The sequence below is a fragment of the Schistocerca cancellata genome, chromosome 4 (assembly GCF_023864275.1).
Source record: "Schistocerca cancellata isolate TAMUIC-IGC-003103 chromosome 4, iqSchCanc2.1, whole genome shotgun sequence".
In the NCBI taxonomy this organism is placed as follows: Eukaryota; Metazoa; Arthropoda; class Insecta; order Orthoptera; family Acrididae; genus Schistocerca; species Schistocerca cancellata.
Window position 1 is genome coordinate 597,310,440 of NC_064629.1, and position 21,530 is coordinate 597,331,969.

Below are 21,530 nucleotides of genomic sequence, written 5' to 3' on the forward strand. Positions count from 1 at the left end.
ATCAGTATACTGCCTCCACGTGAAATCCTTTTATTTTTTTTATAGTGCTTGGTATTATTTGATGGCTACATTTTAGTATACGACATCACAAACAATAACCTACTAACTGCATTATCTGACAAGTAACATGGAGTATTATATCTGGAAGAACACATTTACGGTACTAGATGATTCATCCCTACAGTTTAACACAGTGTGAGACATACCATCTCTACTATCTTCATGACATCCTTAATGACTTACAAATATAATTTTTGCATTTATATAGAATGCCCACAACAAAGAGAAAGTATTATCATCTAACAAGATATTCTGAACGGATATCATAAGCCTTACCAACCAACCAACCAACGGCAGAGGGGGGAGGGGGGGGGGGGGGGGGGGGAGAGAGAGAGAGAGAGAGAGAGAGAGAGAGAGAGAGAGAGAGAGAGAGAGAGAGAGAGAGAGAGAGAGAGAGAGAGAGAGAGAGAATGAATAGATATGGGTTGGTATGGTGAGTTTAGGAATTTTTCACAAAGGATCACCTTGAATGCAATGAGTGGCTTGTGGAATACACAATATAAGACTTGCGAACAGATATGTACAGCAAATTTGAACACCTGTATATATGTTTGCATATTTACAGGTTTTTGTACACATACACATACTCATATTCACTGCTAACTAATTACCAGCAAGCCCACGAGACCAAAACACATTTTTGATTCTGAAATACTTCCCATAGTCTGTGCCAGCCTCTGTAATAATTACATTAGCAGACAAATGGAGGAAAAAGCTAGAACAGAGATAATACTTAATTGTGAGATATCTCCCTTTTGGGAGATGATGTAATAGTTCTTTCTCGTTCCTTCTCTTCCTCTGTAAAGAATATCCGAGTTATGACAATATCACCAGTTGAAAGTGTCTGGCATGCCACATCAGTACTTTTGATACAGTCAATTTCTTTTATGGGTTTCTTATTTAAAAGTTTCTGGGCATGGCACTGACAATTGCAAGGTCCTTGTTCATCACTACTACTGGTCTGAGTGTTTGAGTTTGCTGAAGTCTGCTGGCTCCTTGACACAACTGCAGCAGAGGTAGCAGCAGACAAAATAGACTCCAATTTCTCAATTTTCTCCAGCCTGTCCATGCGCCCATCTGATAGAATTTCATCCATCAGCTGCATCGATTCTGTTAGGCTCGGGGGTCCAGAATTTGGTGTTCTTGGTGAAGTGATGTCTGCTGCAAAAGAAATGTTCACAAATATAAGAAACACATTTAATACAGCACACACAATACAATGATTTGTACATGACTGTCGTGTGAGAATAATTTGTGTACTGAAAATGGAAAAATTATTTGTGGAACTGGGTCGCTGCATCAGTAGTAGCATGGCTCTTAGACTGTGTTGTTACTGTTTTACCCTTAAGGTAGCACACACTCAACAAAAATATAATAGTACGAGGAGCATAAACAACAAAGGAAAGAAACAGATTTTTGTGACATATGCTGATACTATATGGAAAACAACCTGCACATATTCTTCACTGCTCCTAGTTACAGAAATACTGTTTCACTGAGAACTTCTTTCCTGTCTTGAAGTTGATACACTGAAGTTATCAAAATTGCTGTAGGTAATATACAGGGGTGTTACCCAATTCTTATTACAGGCTTCTGGAGGCAGTAGAAGGGACTAGTGGATAGTTCTGATAATGAACCCATGTCCACAAATGTTCTGTTTGGAAATAAAACCGCATTGAAAATCAGATCGTTTCCAAATCTCCCACTTCATGCCAAGCGCACAAACTGAAGATGCTGTTGTCAATATATGTTGTAATTATGATATGACATACCATTTCTGTCAAACAACGGCTGTGAGAAACTATTACACCTGCAAATAGGAGGGTCGACTGGTGCTCTGCAGATGGGCCATTCTCTAGACTTATAGAACATCAGTCATGTGGAAGAGAACCCAACAGTGTGTTCAAAACACTGCTTATACCATGGGCTCCTGTAGAAGGTGCAGGTCAGGGATTGTTCCCTTCTGTGTGCATCCTGTGAAGCAGGGTATCTGAAAACAATCAGGTCTTCAAAATTACTTTATTTCCAAATGGTATATATCCGGACATGGGTTCCTAACGGAACTGTATCTACTAAATACTCTCTGTGGTGCCTAGCTGTAATTGAAATTACAAAACAATTTGTGCATTAGAATTTCATTCTTAGATTTATAGCTGAACACAGGGAGAAACCACTTAACCTACAAAATATCTGGGTACATGCTTTGAAATTGTAGCTTTTCAAATGTACTTCATGCCAAACCATCTTGTTCACTGTGTTACTCCACAGATTCAGTGCTGGCCATCCTCCTTTGTCTTTGAAAAAGACTGATAGTAATCAGCTCCTGTGTCACTAACGTCAGATACACACTGAAACTAAAATTTTATTACATTCCAGAGTCTATATTTAACTAAGGTGGCAGATTTTCTTCCGCATTCAATCATTACCTTATAGCTAAGGCATTAAATACATTGCCATTATAACACACATTGGCAAACTATAACTATTTTACAAAAGCCTCTTCTAATCAAATTATCAACACTCATACAGGTATTTATTTGCTCATTTCATTATAAGAAATCAGATACTGACTTGTATTCTGACATGCATTTGTAATTAGCTTATCCATCACAATGTGAGTCCTTCAGGAATCTGTCTTCGGGGTGACACCACTGCCACTGCAACTTGTCACCTTTTGACAACTTTCTCTTTCTGCTTGTTTTCTTTCCACCTGTGAAGAAAGGTTAGCCTAATAGGAAATGGAGGTGGTATATTAGTTGCAACAGACAAACTGAAAACCACAGAGATAGCAATTGAAGCTGCATGTGAGACTGTTGGGGTAAGACTCAGTATCAAGGGTGGGCATAAACTTGTAATCTGATCTTTCCATTGACCACCAGACACCCCAGGTGTAACCAAAAGCTTATAAAAAAACTTCAGTTTGATACATGTAAGTTCCTCAGACAAACTTTAAACCATCCAACTACAATAACTACAGTTTTGTTAGTGGTGGGCGTGACAAGACATCCCATGAAACATTACTACAGGTCTTCTCTGAAAACAACTTAGAACGTACAGAGCAGAAACCAACTTATGGAAGTATATTGCATCTAACGCGAACAGAAGGCAGCTGTAATACTCAAGTGTCAAATATTCAGCTCTGGAGAGGTCATATGGAACTATGGTTCAAGTTTAAAAGAAGAGTTGATCATGCACTTGATAAATATGTACCTGGTGGAACTGTTGCTGACAGAAGGTACCCTCCATGGTATAGAGTCATCACATACAAACTTCTAAAGAAAAAGGGACTGCTGCACAGTAGATGTAAAATATAGTGCTGTACATAGTGACGCTGAATGAAACATGTTTGGCTGCTGCAAGGGAAATACGTGAATCCTTACACACCTACTATAGCACAATATTATCAAAAGATCTGACTGCACTGCATACAATGCAGAATATGGAAACATTAACATATCTGTATACAAAACGTACTCCACCCAGGACGCAGAGCTGTTCTGTTTGTATGTTGGTATCTGTAATAATAGTACTTTCAGTACTAGTGGTTGTACTTCACTGATGACCATTCTTTCAGATTTGGACTCAAATTGTGGTTATGATGTGACAATGTTAGATGGAGATGCCAGGTATTTCAAAACATCTACATCACTGTGGCTCCAATTAGGCAATGTAGAGGCAGTTGCCTACATGGACAGGAACTAGAATAGAAGAGCACATTGTACCTGAAGTACATACATTCAAAAGACCAACAGATTCCAAATGGCAGTAAATCAGCTGCACATCAAGCCTCCATCACTATAGTTCGGAGACACATGCTAGGATCAGGCAAAATGGCTAAAAGGGTTTAACCAAACCACTAAATACAATAAGTGGGTTGGCATCATATGTGTGCGGCACCTGTACTGTACTGTACTTGGACACGCGCGACCGCTACGGTCACAGGCCTGAATCCTGCCTCGGGCATGGATGTGTGTGATGTCCTTAGGTTAGTTAGGTTTAAGTAGTTCTAAGTTCTAGGGGACTGATGACGTCAGAAGTTAAGTCCCATAGTGCTCAGAGCCATTTGAACCATTTTTGTACTTGGACAGTACAGCCCAGCAGTGGTTAAGAGATGAACCAAGAAAAGCTCAAAGACTGGGGTAAATTTCAGACATTTGATAACAATGAACAGCAAGTCTGCTTAGTGGACTGACTGCAGAACAGGACCCAACATCATGGTAAATGACAGCATCTCACATAAAAAAATGTTTTGCTCCCATGCCATATTGTGAAACCAAATGTGATAAAAGAAGACAAAATCTCTCACTTGAAGAAAGGAGTCTCTCAAGACGTGCCAATTTCTTCTGGTAAAGGATGTCACAACTGAGGAATTCATTATGTGGTGAAAGTGCATCAAGGAAATGTACAGAAAAGAGTTGTGTAAAAGTTTGATTCCCAAATGAGGTTCCTCTGGTTGTTGACAAAGACCACCATGACGACATACTTCACTCCTGGTAGCAAGAGGAGAGATACAACTATTAATAGCAGCCAGAAATGTTGGACTGACTGCACAAGAGATACCAGCCATGTATGATCACCTCATATGTTAGGACGTAATCGAGAATGTTGAAGTGGTGTATCTATATTCAGCACTAATCTCTGTGCCAGCTAAATGTGCATGAAGAATGGGCTGAGTGAACTCATTTATGCTGCACCTGTTGAATGACATCCCAGCATCCTGTCAATGCATGTACAACAAACTCCTCAAACTATAACACACGACAGGAAAACAGATTTTGAGAGGACAGGCGGCAACATGCCAGTATGTTTTCACTATGGATGCTTGGTCATATGTGTTACTGCAGAGAAAGTGTATTAGATTGTTATGCCACAAGACGACATCCATCACAACAGTCCTGTGTACACCAGTATACTGCAGGAGATTGTAGTCGAGCTGTGGGATGAAGCCTATCGCCACACTCTGGACAAGGTCACTCTCTGACAGACTGTAGCCATTCCCTGTTGCTGTAAAATTGGTACAAGCTGCTCGTCTAGCCACCGAATTCAGGGAAACTAAATGAGGTGACCATCTGTGGAGGTGATGCCACCACAGATGAAAATCCTCCATGAATGACAGTCACGAAGATTTCATAGAAACTAACTGCTGTTGTCAGTTAAGGTCAATCTACATCTACATCTACATCTACATCTACATCTACGTCTACATAGATACTCCACATGCTACCATACAGTGTATGGTGGAGGGTATCCCGTACCATTGATAGTCATTACCTTTCCCGTTCTACTCACAAATAAAATGAGGGAAAAATGACGATCTACATGCCTTCATATGAGTGCTAATTTGTCATATCTTATCTCCGTGGCAAAATGTATGTTGGTGGCAGTAGCTTCATTCTGCAGTCAGCTTCAAATGCCGGTTCTCTAAATTATCTGAACAGTGTTCCTCGAAAAGAATGCCGTCTTCCCACTGGGAATTCCCATTTGACTTCCCTGAGCATCTCCATAACACTTAAATGTTGTTCAGACCTACCAGCAACAAATCTACCAGCAACAAATCTACCAGCATGCCTCTGAATTGTTTTCATGCCTCCCTTTAATCCAACTGCTACAGATCCCAAAAAATTGAGCAGTACTCAATAGGTCACACCAGTGTCCTATATGAGGTCTCCTTCATAGATGAGACACTCTTTCTAAAATTCTCCCCATAAACCCAAGTTGATCATTTGCATTCCCTACCACAATCCTCACATGCTCAGTCCATTTCATATTGCTTTGCAATGTTACACTCATAGATATTTAAATGACATGACTGTGTCAAGCAGGACACTACTAACGCTGGATCTGAATATTACAGGTTTGTTTGTCCTACTCGTCCTCATTAACTTAAATTTTTCTGCGTTTAGAGGAAGCTTCCATTTATCACACAAAATATTAAGACTGTCTTGAGGCATCTTGTAACCTTCTAAAGTCACTCAATGGTGAGACTTACCCATATACTACAGTGTTGTCAACAAACAGTTGCAGAATGCTGCTCACCCTATCTTATAAATTATAGAACTGCAGCAATCCTGTCACACCTCCCTGGGGCACTCGTGATGATATTTTGGTACCTAATGAACACCCTCCATTTAGGACAACGTACTGGGTTCTATAACTTGAGTAGTATTTGAGACACTCACATACTTGGGAACCTATTCCATATGTTCATACCTTTTTTTAAATCTGTGGAGGGACACCATGTCAATTGCTTTCTGGAGATCTAGAAATATGGAATTTGCTGTTTACCCTTCATCCATAGTTAGCAGTATACCATGTGATAAAAGGGAAAGCTGAGTTTCGCACAAGCGATGCTTTCTAAAACCATGCTGATTTGTGGACATAAGCTTCTCAGTCTGAAGAAAGTTTTATATTCGAACGGAGAATATGTTAAAGGATTTTGCAGTACACCAAAGTTAGGGAGATGTTCAACTTGGGGGCTTCTTTTTTTGTAAGGCTGAATGCATGTCACCAGATAAATAAGACTTCTCTGTGATATAACAGTTATGCTGAGTCGTACATGGTAAATATGTCGAACTGACAAAAATTTACAGCAAGAATAACTATCAATGACAAAACAGAATGCAGTCACAATGTTGTTATAGAATGTAACACCTTGCAGGCATCACAATGTCGAACTGTGGCAGATTATAAAACCAGCTTAACAAAGCTATTCAAACAAGTACACATAACAGACTCGTCTGGGCACTTGGTTGTTGCTGGACATTGTTATCCTGTCATCATCAGACAGGAGTCCATCATCAACAAAGGTGCTCAGGTAAATAGTGAAGCTTTCATAAATTGCAAAAAGCTACTCAAGATGACCAAAGGATCATTCCATGTCAAGTGGTCTAAAGGTTCCCACGTGACCACAATTGATTTTGATGCATTTTTGCATGAATAACTGCACATGTTCCCCATGAACACTGGTAAAGTTTCGCGATCGTAAATTCAATAGTGTTGGAGATAGCAAGTTGTTTCACCACATACTGCAGCTATCGACAGTGCACCAGTAAGTTTTTGGCAACTTTGAGACATAATATCTCCGTTAATATTTTCTTGAAAGAAACAAAACTGGGTCCTCTTACACAACATTCTTTGCTCTAAGTAAAATAATAATAATAATAATAATAATAATAAGCAGCTATACCAGTATTGACCTACTCATTTGGAGAAGTGAAATGGAGTGACACAGACCTAGAAGCACTCAATACACTTACACGATCACAATGCCACAAATATAGAAAACATCACATACATTCAGCAACAGAAAGATTCACATTAAGCAGAAAGGAAGGAGGAAGGGGATTTATCGACATAAAAAACCTACATTATGGACAGGCAGACAATTTAAGAAAATTCTTTCTAGAAAGAGCAGAAACTAGCAAAATACACAAAGCAATCACTCACATAAATACATCGGCTACACCACTGCAATTTCAAAACCACTTCTACAACCCTCTAGATCACATAACATCAACAGATACGAAGAAAGTAAATTGGAAAAAGAAGACACTACATGGCAAGCACCCATATCATCTAACACAGCCACACATCGATCAAGACGCATCCAACACATGGCTAAGAAAAGGCAATATATACAGTGAGATGGAAGGATTCATGATTGCAATACAGGATCAAACAATAAACACCAGATATTACAGCAAGCATATTATTAAAGATCCCAATACCACAACAGATAAATGCAGACTTTGCAAACAACAAATAGAAACAGTAGATCACATCACAAGCAGATGTACAATACTAGCAAATACAGAATACCCCAGAAGACATGACAATGTAGCAAAAATAATACACCAACAGCTTGCCTTACAACATAAACTTATAAAACAACACGTTCCCACATACAAGTATGCACCACAAAATGTACTGGAGAATGATGAACACAAATTATACTGGAACAGAACCATTATAACAGATAAAACACCACCACATAACAAACCTGACATCATACTCACCAATAAAAAGAAGAAATTAACACAACTAATCGAAATAACCATACCCAAAACAACAAATATACGAAAGAAAACAGGAGAAAAAATTGAAAAATACATCCAACTGGCTGAGGAAGTCAAGGACATGTGGCATCAGGATAAAGTTGACATTATACCAATTATAGTATCAACTACAGGAGTCATACCACACAATATCCACCAGTACATCAATGCAATACAGCTACATCCAAACTTATATATACAGTTACAGAAATCCCTTTAACTGTACGGTATATAACATATACTGTACAGTTAAAAGGAAGTGACACTTGATCAAGGTCCGCGTCACTTTCCATTTTTAACCAGACTTAACGTCTGAGAAAGTAAAGAAATAATAATAATAATAATAATAATAATAATAAACATCCAAACATATATATATACAACTACAAAAATCTGTAATTATTGATACATGTTCAATGACCCGAAAGTTCCTAAATGCAATATAACATATACCGTACAGTTAAAAGGAAGTCACGCTTGATCAAGGTCCACGTCACTGTCCATTTTTGACCAGACATAACATCTGAGAATAGAAAGAAATAATAATAATAACCAGACATAATGTCTGAGAAAGGAAAGAAATAGATGATGATGATGATGATGACGATGACGATGACGATGATTAATCATTTGAAGCAAATTCAGCCGAAAATATGCACTCGAAAAAAGTGTGAAATTTAGCTTTTTTATATCTCCGGAATTAATTGTGAGATACACCTGAAACTTTGTAGGTAACAACTTACCAACGCAAGGTTTTAGAATACAAAATTCTGTTTTCCTCCTGCTTTCCAATAGTTTACAAATTGAGGGCAAAGTTAACAATTTTTCTACAAACAATGCCAAAAAGGCTATTTTTGGCCCACTATTGCAAATAAGTCTTCTGCAAACTAGTAATGCATTTTCATTAGAATAATAATGTTCTACACCACCAGCTAACTGGTTTTGCAGTGCAAATATATACAGCCCTTAAAAAAGCCACAAAAAGGTAGAGGCGCACTGAAAATGGGGTCCATATTCTGCAGGTACTCTAATGAAATCTGACATCTTCTATGTTCTAAAATTGTTTAGTACCCTCTGGGTAAAGCCGTATCAAAAGTGTTGACGACTAGTAAATCAGATAGTCTGAACTCTAAAATTTTTTTTAGTGTCCTTTGTCACCACTCATTATCACATATTTGAGTCTGTTTTTCTGTTATAACTACAGAACCAAACTGGGTATAAACTTTCATTTCTTTCAAGAAAATTTAACAGTGCATTACCAAGGCAGTATAAATCATGGTGGTAGAATCGTTGCATAACAGCTGCAGAATACATTGTATACGTAGCCTGTAGGTTTTACATCAGTCGAGAAACAGCTGAAAGATTTGAAAAACAAATAAATCAGCAGTTCAGTTTCACAAAGAGTACTCTACGGCATTGGCCCCTTACCTAGCTTGCATTTATCACGAATCTCTCGCTCAGCATAAAGTCTCAAGTGATTGGAATAAATGCAGAGGTGAGTACAGTATACAAGAAAGGTAAAAGAATGGACCTGCAAACTTACAGACCAGTATCCCTACCTTCAGTCTGCTGCAGAATCCTTGAACATATTCTCAGTTCAAATATACTACACTTTCTTGAGACTAAGTAGTTTACATCCACAAATCAGCATGGTTTTAGAAAGCATCGCTTGTGCAAAACTCAGCTTGCCCTTTTATCACATGGCATACTGGGAACTATGGATGAAGGGCAACAGGCAGATTCCGTAATTCTAGTTTCCTGGAAAGCAATTGACACAGTGTCCCATTGCAAACTGTTAATGAAAGTAAAAGCATATGGAATAAGTTCACAGATGTGAGTGACTCTAAGACTTCTTAAATAATAGAACCCAGTATGTTGTCCTCGACGGCGAGTATTCATCAAAGACAAGAGTATCATCAGGAGTGCCCCAAGGAAGTGCGATAGGACTACTGTTGCACTCCTTATACATAAATGATTTGGCAGACAGGGTGGGCAGCAATTTCTGGTTGTTTCCTGATGATGTCGTGGTGTAGGGTGAGGTGTCGAAGTGGAGTGACAGGAGCAAGATACAAGATGACTTAGAGAAAAGTTCCAGTTGGTGTAATGAATGGCAGCTAGCCTTAAATGTGGAAAAATGTAAGTTATTGCGGATGAGTAGGAAGAACAGACCTGTAATGTTCATATATGGTATTACTAGTGTCTTGCTTGACACAGTCAAATCGTTTAAATATCTGGGCGTAACATAGCAAAGTGATATGAGGTGAAACAAGCATGTGAAAACTGCGGTAGGGAAGGCAAACGGTTGACCTTGGTTTATTGGGAAAATTTTAGGAAAGAATGGTTCACTTGTAAAGGAGACTGCATATCTGATGAGGTTGTGACCTAGTCTTGAGTACTGCGTGAGTGTTTGGGATCCATACCAGGTCAGATTGAAGGAAGACGTTGAAGCAAATCAGAGGTGGGTGGCTAGATTTGTTGCTGGTAGGTTGGAGCAACACTTAAGTGTTACAGAGATGATTCAGGAACTCAAATTGGAGTCCCTGGAGGGAAGGCAACATTATTTTTGATAAACACTACTGAGAAAATTTTTAGAACCGGCATTTGAAGCTGACAGCAGAATGATTCGACTGCCGCCAACATACATCACACATAAAATAAGATACGAGAAATTAGGGCCCATATGGAGGTGTACAAACAGTTGTTTTTCCCCTCGCTCTGTTTGCGATTGGAACAGGAGGGGAAATGACAAGTAGCTGTACACGGTGCCCTCTGCCACACGCCATACGGTGGCTTGGGGACTATTGATGTGGATGTAGATCTAGCAAAAAATCTTCTCAGCATGGACGTCAATAAGAATCTTGCCTTTGTGTGCCCATGAAACATGAGGAATTGAGCTCCATATTAGCAGTATTTCTGTTTGGCCAATCCTGTAGACTGCGTCCCCCCTCCCCCTTTTTAGACACTGTGTGTGCCACATCCTCCAATTCTGGAAGACCATTCAAACTTGGTACCAACCTAGTAAATGTTCATGTGTTTCTGCACGCTACATCAGGGAAATTTCTGCAGCATGCCCATCTATTTTCATGATCTGAGGCAATTTTGTTTGGTCACATTGGCTACGATCATTGCTGTCATCCCGTGCTGACTGTACAGTTGAAAATGTCACTTTTTGCGACAGCATGGGGTGTTAATTTCATACCTCAGAGCCTATACTCCAAGTAGCTTGCATTTATATGGTTGTTTCCACATCTTGGACGAGGAGTTCATTGTTTTGCTTCTCTTGTTTGTTTGAAAATGAGAGTTGCACAGATGAGGAACTCTGATTTATCCTTCTTTTGGTCTTCCAAATGATGTCAGTAACACATTATTAGCTTCATTTTCTCAATGTTGTTTTTCTGTGTTTTTGTTTCCCAAGGGTAACACTGAAGTAATATCATGTGGTTTTTAAATCTGAATAAAACTTCAGCAATTCAATTCATGAAACTGACTTTCATTTATGAACTCAACTTACCATAACTTCCCTCACGATTAGACAACCCTTATTTAACAAATATAATCAGGAATACACTAAGGTATCGTTTCATTGGCAGTGTTTCTGTTGTGTGCAGTGGCCAAATTATTATCAGGATGTTACATAACATACAAAGTTGTTTATTATTGCGACTAGTGGGTAGTAATTGTCAGTTTTTATATCGGAACTCAAACTGTTACTGACGCAAATTAGTTTCTGAATGAATGCCCAAAGTGATGAAATGCCACTGAAACTCTTGTGAGGTTTAAGTCACAGGGCAGTGTAAGGACATAAACATGTGAGGTAATTACATCAGATTTTGAAAATATATTTATTGCTCTCCTGAGAAATCAAGACTGAGTAACTGTGAAAATTATTGCACAATCAATCCAGTATTACACAAAAGCAAAACACAAGAGGGCTTTATCTAATACTGGAGAGGCACCCAAGTAACAATTTTAGCACTGAGGTTAGTAATACAGAGTACATTTAGAGACACAAAGGAAACATGCACTGCATTCATACATTTAGAAGACTTTTGATAATGTGGAAGGGAATAAAATGTTTATGGAATACAGTATCAATGCCGTGGATACACGTGTAATCCACTCTCTTTATGCAAGGTACACTGCAGTAGTTGGTAATGATGGAATGCTAAGAGGGCAGAACAGGGAAAGGTATATTGCAGAATAGCTCTTTGTCACTATTGACATTTAATTTGGTTATCAAAGAAGCCACGAGGGAGGTAGAGGACTATCTCCGTGTCAGAGCTGTTTGTCGTGGACAGAAAAATGGAATGATGGCATCCTCAGGACATAGCAGTAATCTATAAAAGTGAATAGGAATTGAGAGAGGTGCTTAGTGATGTAGTTGATGGCTGTAATAAGCACAGCAGCCAGACATATGCTGGGTGGCTAAATGTTAAATATGGACATGAAACTCTTGAAGCTGTACAAATTTCTCTATCTTGGAAAAAGAACACAGGTGTAGAGGAGCAAGGATCGCACAAGGCAAAAGGGCTTTCAATAAATAGAAATGGCAACTAATATTCAAAAATACAAACTGAAACCAGGACAACAATAACATAAAAGCTTGTTTGGAACACAGCTCTGAATGGGTGTGAAATAGGGACAGTATAAGAGCAAAAATGAAATAATCATAAGCTTTTGATGTGGACTTGAAAATCGGATGCATTGAGTAAGGAATAAAGATATGCTGCAATGCATCAACAAGAACAGATGCTTAATTTAAAAAAAAGAAAAGAAAAAATTAAGGCTCGGACTGAAGGAGAAACTGTCAACAATATTTCCAAATGTTCAGAAAAATGAAGAAATCATATTTACCTGATGATGGAGAAGTTTTCCCACTGGCACAGCCATCCTCACCATTTTCATCATCGTCGTCGTCATCTTCCTCGTCACTCTTAATATCCCTAACAAATTTTTTTTTAAGAAGTGTTAATAACATGGCAATAGTCAAGAGCTCCTGAACAGATAATAAAACAGTAAATACTGAATAATAAACTAATGATGTAAGTCATGATATACCATTCCTCCTACAGCACTTACTTATCTTGACCAGCACTTTCCAGCTTCTCCAATTTACGGGCTACTTTGTAAGAACCTTTCAGTTTTTCTTTCTCCTCCTCTGAGAGATCTAGATACCTAAAATACAAATGTGGTCTTAAAATATTAGCACAGTAATTAAAATATGATAAAGCATCCTACTTAGGCAATTTTAAAAACCCACTTCATTTTTGTATACACTTCTATTTTAAAAGTGAGAAAACATGAACAAAGTAGTAGGTAATTACATGACAAGTGGCTTTGTTTCATATGTGCAGCCTGACAAAAAAGTGAAGCACCCAGGACGGGAGGAGAAAACGAAATGAAACTTCATGGACCCCTCCTGAGGCAAGCTGCCCCACAACTGTTTCAAACAGTCCTTAATAACCTGGGTACAGGCACTGGGACAAAGTTGATGTTCGGAGTGGTCCCACACATATTCTATCACACACATATTTGGGGTTCTTGCTGACCATGGGAATAAATCATTGCCATGCAGATAGTTCACAGAAATGTGTGTGAAATGTGGAAGAACATTGTCATGTAGACAAATTAAGGTACTGTCACATGAGAGAAAACATGTGAGGACATACAAAGTCTGTAATGTATCATCAGTTCCTCCCATTCCTACTAGCCATTACCTGATGTCCTACCTGTGGCTCCCTGATGGGACGTTAAACTCTAATTTTCCTTCCTTCCTTCCTTCCAATGGCTACCTACACAATGATGCTAGGAGTGGCACCGCTATGCCTCTTCCAAACATTGGAAGATTAGGACCTTTCCCCAGAACATTGCCACACTTGCCAACAGTGATCATCGAGGGTATTGTAGAACTGTGATTCATTGCTGAACACAGTGCAAAATTATCCAGCAGTCCATGCTTCCCATTACCAGCACCACTCCAAATGTTGCCATTTGTGTGTTGTGTTGTTAATAGCAGACTATGGCTATAATTCCCTACCCCGTGTGCTACTAGAGCAATGGTGTGGGATGCCACAGAATGTTGAAGGATGTCCATTACTTGTTCCCAGATGTCAGGTTCATATGCAAAGGGGTTGTCAAGTGCTTTGTGAGCAATAGGACCATAATCCTTTCTGGTGGTTAGACGTAGTTGACCTGTACTTTCATGATGAGTATGCCAGCCCTCACTTTTCCATGCAGTCCAATACTGAGCCACTGTCATATCTGAATGCCTCATAAAATTGGATATTGCACAGTTTGAGCTGCCAGCCAACTAGAGACCCACAGCGAGACCCTTTTCAAACTGTCGGGTGGTGGTAGATCTGTCAATCACGAGCATGAGGCACCTCGGTGTCCTTCAGTGATCATACAACATCTGCACTTTCACATCCATTACATCCTATAAGGCCTGGTAACATCAACACCACTAATGCACTCTGGCAGCTGTTCTATCTGTCACAGAGAGAATTGAAACTCTTAATCATATACACTGGAGTGCCAAAGAAACTGGTATAAACATGTGTATTCAAATACAGATATATCTAAACAAGCAGAATACTACGCTGCAGTCTGCAAAGCCTATATAAGACAACAAGTGTCTGGTGCAGTTGTTAGATCGATTACTGCTGCTGCAATGGCAAGTTATCAAGATTTGGATGAGTTTGAATGTGGTGTTACAGCCAGAGCACAAGCAATGGGACACAGCATCTCCGAGGTAGCGATGAACTGGGGACTTTCCTGTACAAACATTTCATTAGTGTACCGTGAATATCAGGAATCTGGTAAAACATCAAATCTCCAACATCACTGTGGCTGGAAAAAGATCCTGCAAGAACGGGACCGACGACGACTGAAGATGATCGTTCAATGTGGCAGAAGTGCAATCTTTCTGCAAATTGCTGCAGATTTCAATGCTGGGGCATCAACAAGTGGTTGTGTGCGAACCATTCAATGAAACATCATCGATACAGGTTTTTGGAGCCGAAGGTCCACTTGTATCCTTAATGACTGCACGACACAAAGCTTTACATCACACCTGGGCCCGTCAAAACAGACATTGGGTTGTTGATGGCTGGAAACATGTTGCCTGGTTGGATGAGTCTCGTTTAAAATTGTACAGAGCGGATGGACGTGTGGGCGTATGGAAACAACCTCGTGAATCCATGGACCTTGTATGTCAGCTGGGGACTGTTGAAGCTGATGGAGGCCCTGTATTGGTGTAGGGCATGTGCAGTTGGAGTGATACGGGACCCCTAATTCGTCTAGATAAGGCTCTGACAGGTGACATATGTGTAAGCATCCTGTCTTATCACCTGCATCAATTCGTGTCCATTGTGCATTCCAATGGACTTGGGCAATTTCAGCAGGACAATGTGACACCCCACACATCCAGTATTGCTACCGAGTGGCTCCAGGAACACACTTCTGAGTTTAAACACTTCCACTGGCCATCAAACACCCCAGACACGAGTATTATTGAGCATATCTGGGATGCCTTGCAATGTGCTGTTCAGAATAGATCCCCATCCCCTCATACTCTTACAGATTTATGGACAGCCACACAGGATTCGTGGTGTCAGTTCCCTCCAGCACTACTTCAGACATTAGTTGATTCCATGCATGTCATGTTGGGGCAGTTTTGTGTGCTTGCTGGGGCCCTGTATGATATTAGGCATGTGTAACAGTTTCTTTAGCTCTTTAGTGTACGTACTAACCAATCATGTATACATGGACAAAGTCCCATTAACATCTGATCGTATCATCCGGGTGGTTCACTTCATCAGGCAATGTGTTCTGAAAGCTGGGTAACATTATTGACTGAAAACTTCTCTGATGTTACCAAAAGGTGTGAATGTCATCAAAAAGAACTACAATAAAATTACATTTGAATCAGGCTCTGATCAGGCACTAGAATTATGGGATTAAAAAATCAGTACATGAACACAGAAGGGTGATAAAATATCTATGTAACTGTGATAAGAAGTGCAGTTCTCATTTAAAAAGCCACAATGTTTTTATAATCAAATATGTTCAGATTTCAATGCTCAGAATTAAATTATCTGCCACCAATTCCACAACTGATGCTTAAATAGTAGAAAAGAAAAAAAGTGATAAAGCAATGAAAATAAGCAATGTAAGGCTTACAGTTGCCAATTTCAGTGTCAGTGAAGATTATTTTCATAGTGTAGATAGAAACATGATTTCTTCACAAGAACCTCAATAAGTTACTTCCAAGCAAGCTTCCCATCCACCTTCAGCAGTTAGAAGTTGAAATATTTAATTTCATTCTTTGATAACAATTTTATTTTAAGAGTTCAGTCAAAGATTGTATGATCTGTCTTGATGCAGTTAAATAGCAGTCTGTTCTTTGTAGGTCACAAGCTGCTTCTCTCTCTCTCTCTCTCTCTCTCTCTCTCTCTCTCTCTCTCTCTCTCTCTCTCTGAATCAATCACAGTTGCTGTGTTTGAAGTGTCATTCTCATGTAGCAGTGAATGTAGTAGTTATGTGATGTTCCACAGGACTGAGACTTCATCAAACTTTATACTGGCCATAGGTGTAAAAGTTGACTGCAGGTTCGGTAAGATGCATAACGCTAGTGCATATGATGATGATGATGATGAGGATGTGGATGTTGATGGATGACCTCCCCCCTCCCCCCTCACACACACACACACACACACACACACACACAAACCTGTAGTCATGCAGGCATTGGGCTTTCACATGCTCTCATGTAAAGAGAATACCAAAACAACTGCCACCAGAATCAACTACTGTGGCAAACTTCACTAGTAAAAGACAAGGAAGCTACTGTCCTCTAATAAGCATCCATTTGCTTGGCTTGATCTTGAGCAAATTGTATATTGTCACAGGAAAAGCCTAAAGCAGACTTTTCCCCACTAGATCATTATTCTGTCCAAATTAGTGTGTCATTAAATGGTTATTGTTACCAGCTGAAAGCAATTACTGAGAAACTGGTGGATCTCGTCATCAAACACACTAGTCCTTTTGCTATTTGTTTGAATCACTGTGATGATAAGGGGTGTTTGTTGCTTGGGAGATGGGCTGGACCCAAATGTGAAACTCACATTCTACACTAAAAGGATGGCATTTCTGTAAACAACAAGCCACAGAGAACAAAACTCTCATTTCAACTTGGTCTTGTAGTATGTTGTGAAATGCAGTTACAGACTCATCCAGTGACAGCCGTATTTGATTCCAGGAACATATTGGTCATTTTCCACTAGTTTCTGTACTGTAGCAGCATTCAGTGACCAAAAGTGGTCTGTTTGGGGGGGGGGGGGTTGATTTGAATACTACAGAACTTTAGTAGGCATGGTCCTACTGGAGGTGGTATGCCCTTGCACTCCTCTGGCCCTCTTAACTGACTTATCCAGCCAGTTCTGTGGAGATAAATAATTTCAGGTATTCTTCAAATCACTGCATGACTCAGCATTTGTCACAAGTGAAAATGCAATAAATGATAAAATGCAGTAAATGATAAAAACAGGAACCCCAATTATTTAGCCTACAGTGATGTTGAAAACTGCCACCTACTGGTCAGTTACTTTGAGAAACTCCTTAGCTCTGAGACATCTGACACATTCTTTACTTATCCAGATAACATCCCGTGACCAAACTCTCAGATACAACCCATTCCTTAAAAACGATGAGTATAAGGACTACCTAACAGTAGCTGAACTATTGGAGCAAGCTGGAGTCAGGACTGTAAACAAGTTGACAGAGATACTACAAACATTTGCGAGATGGAAACATTACCTAGTGATTGGACTTTCACTTTGATTCATTTCTTTTGCAATAAAGGAGACTTGACAGATGTCAGTAATTACCAAGAGATCTTCCCGATACCTGCTGCAGACAAGATTTTCTCCAAGATCATATAAAACTGAGCCAGATGCCAACTAGACAATACTCAACCTGAAATGAGTGCTACAAGTGAAAACTGTTTGTTTTCAAGAAGGCGTATGACTCGACTAATTGACCCACTCTCATGAAAGTCCTGCATGAACCAGGACTGAACAAGCAGACCCATCATCTTATCCAGCAGACTTCAACCACTACCAAATCACGAGTAAAGTTCATAGGAGCAATTTCAAGAAGTTCTAAAGTCGATAAAGGATTAAAACAGGGACCCCCTGCCCTCCCCCGTCCCCTCACGCACTGGGAAAGGTAATAAACTAGTGGCAAAAGACGTTAGTTAGAGAAGTTCTTGCAAATGATATCTCTGGAGAAGTGCAATAGGATCACTGTTGATTGCCTGGCATTTGCCGACAACCTGGAAATTAAATCTGTTTCAATAAAAATATGAGTAAATTCACTCTAATGTTCTCAAACAAGCAGCAAAGGTATCACTAAATGTGACACTTGGAAAAAATACAAAACACGATGAACATCGTGATCTTCCTTGCACGCAGCAGAGAGAAATAAAGGAGACCTTCGGGTTTAAATATACTGCTCTGCAAAACTGAAGAAAGAGCTAGATAAAGTAGCATAAATATATTTAGTAATTATAGTGGACCTCTCCCAGCAGCAGTTGTATGAACTTTGGAAGACAGTGTGTGTATATTAGCAAGCAGTTATGGTGCGCCAGCCTCGGTGGCCGTGCGGTTCTAGACGCTGCAGTCCGGAACCGTTGGACTGCTACGGTCACAGATTCGAATCTTGCCTCGGGCATGGATGTGTGTGATGTCCTTAGGTTAGTTAGGTTTAAGTAGTTCTAAGTTCTAGGGGACTGATGACGAATGATGTTAAGTCCCATAGTGCCCAGAGCCAGTTATGGTGCACTGCACTAGGTGGTAATCATCACAAAATGGCCCAGAGGCAACATTTGTATGACTTCACAAGGGGTAGAATCATACAGAAACTCAATGGAGAACAAAGTGAAAAGAGTGTAGCCTAGGAGTTTGGTATTAGTCACAACACTGGCTCATATTACTGGGGAGCACTGTGAACAATGCGCACTGCTACCCAAAGCAGAGGTGGTAGTTCATCAAAGGAAACTACGCAAAGGTGGTGGTTGAACACAGTTAACAACAACAACAAATGACCACTACGCTGTGCAACAGGCAAGAGGGGTGCAACATCAAATAGCAGGTGAAATTGCAACCATATTTAACCTTCCGTCGGGCGCGGCTGTTCAAACTGATACACCTCAAAGTTTATTGTAAATTATTTGTCAACGAGTGACAGCACTGACGCCTACTCGCTAGTAGCTAGCCTTTTCCGAACGCTTGTCATTGTTGTGTGCTTCAGTGTCGATACGACTGCTCTGTTGTCGATATATGTGCTGATTGATCATTTTGATACACTGCGCCCGTTCGTGTTGCATTTCAACAATTCATTTCTTTGGTTATCAACATAACTTAGTAAGTAGTACAACGTTAATATACAATGTGTAATGCACTTTTTTTTTTTGGGACCGTTTAATCGTCAGTTAAGAATGTTTGAGTATCAGGTATCAAATTGATACACTGCGCCTGACTGCATTATTTTATAGGAATTTTATCATTTTAGGTGTGAGACACTTGATCATGGCACGCTACAGTAAGATGTACAACCTCCTTGACCCAAATCATGTTGCAGAAATACAAAAAATGTTGTTCGAAGAGGATAATGATAAAGTCCAAAAGGATTTTGAAGATGAAGTAGACACAGATTGTGATGACGCAGTTGGAGTTCGGCAGGAAGATTCAGAAACAGAGGAAAACGACAGTGAAAACGACGAGGAAGTACTGAAGAAAGCCAGCATTATTATAATGGGAGGGACAAAGAGAAAAAATGGAATAAAGTTCCGCCATCGCCGAGAGTAAGTTTCAGGGCCCACAATATTATTCAAAAGTTACCTGGTCCTATAGGTGCGGCAAAAGCATTGAGAACGCCTTTGGAAAGTTGGAATTGCCTCATTGATGACGACATTTTGTCGATTGTAGTTCTGTATACCAATCAGTATATTGGGAGCATCAAAGCTTCTTTTCAGCGAGAGAGAGACATAAAAACTATAGATATTATTGAATTAAAAGCCTTCATTGGTCTTCTGTTTTTGGCTGGTGTTAACAAAAGTAACAGACAAAGCTTAGAAGATCTGTGGGGAAGTGATGGGGATGGAATTGAAAAATTTTGTCTCGTTACGAACATAAAATGTTTCAAATTCATCACGCGGTGCCTTAGATTTGACAATCGTGTGACTCGCGATGAAAGGAGAAAATTAGACAAGATAACATCGATTCGGGAAATATTTTGTCTCTTTGTACAGAATTGCCAGAAAACCTACACCCTCGGAGAAAACGTTACAGTAGATGAGAAACTTGAAGGATTCCGTGGAAGGTGCAGTTTTCGCAATTCATACCTAGCAAACCAAACAAATGTGGAATTAAGATATATGCTCTTGTGGATTCCCAAGTATTTTATCTCTATAATCTGGAAATATACGCTGGGTTGCAGCCAGAAGGATTGTACCATGTTAGCAATAAACCTTCAGATGTTGTTCTGCGACTGTGTGAACCAATTTATCAGTCAGGTCGAAATGTGACAGCAGACAATTTGTTTACTAGTATTGGTTTGATAGAAGAGCTAAGAAGAAAAATATTTTGTTGGGACGATGAAGAAAAACAAGCGTGAGATTCCTCTGGAGTTTGCTACCAGTAAAGGCACGGCTGTCCATACTTCACTTTTTTTGGCTTCAAGAAAGGCTGTACTCTAGTTTCCTACGTTCCTAAAAAGGGAAAGTGTGTTATCTTGGCATAAAGTTTGTATGAAGATAATTCAGTAGATGCTGACACTAGAGATAAACAGAAGCCATCCATTGTAACATTTTACAATAGCACCAAAGGTGGAGTCGACACTACAGATAAGTTGACCGCTTCATACAATGTAGCAAGAAATGTGTGCCATTGGCACTTCGTCATATTTTTTGCAATGATCAATATGAGTGGAATCAATTCACAAGTAATTTACTATGGCAACAACGAGAATTTTATCCGAAGAAAACGATTGCTGAAGCAACTCTCACATGCGTTAGTTCTACCTCACTTGGTTCGTAGATGCTTGGACACCTCAGGAATTCACAGAGATCTTCAACTGCGGCTACAACAATATAGGCCAACGTGTGAAGAAGAAGCAGAAGACACAAGCAGAAACAAGGAACAAGGGACTGGGATGAGGAAAAGGTGTAATACCAGCACAGAAAAAAGACCGACAAAATATTGTTGCAAAATGTGACAGAAGCCTATCTGTTTGATATACATTGAACCTTTTTGCTCTGAATGCGGAAAAATTATGCATTTGTTACCACAGTCAAAAAGTGACGATGAAACAAATGAATGAGCTGTAATATCATTGTTGTTCTGCTCCAGTGTCATA

At 39.6% G+C, this 21,530-nt stretch overlaps 1 protein-coding gene across 1 annotated transcript in view; it reads right to left on the reverse strand.

Moving 5' to 3' along the window:
• Positions 1-402: 402 nt before the first annotated feature.
• The window catches only part of LOC126184871 (egalitarian protein homolog), an 84,311-nt gene continuing 63,183 nt past the window's right edge, over positions 403-21,530 (reverse strand). The window contains exons 5-7 of the mRNA XM_049927489.1: positions 13,194-13,289; positions 12,969-13,057; positions 403-1,221 (exon numbers count right to left, since the gene is read on the reverse strand). Of these exons, the coding sequence (XP_049783446.1) occupies positions 794-1,221; positions 12,969-13,057; positions 13,194-13,289 (613 nt within the window). The 3' untranslated portion in view covers positions 403-793. The remainder of the gene's footprint in view (positions 1,222-12,968; positions 13,058-13,193; positions 13,290-21,530) is intronic.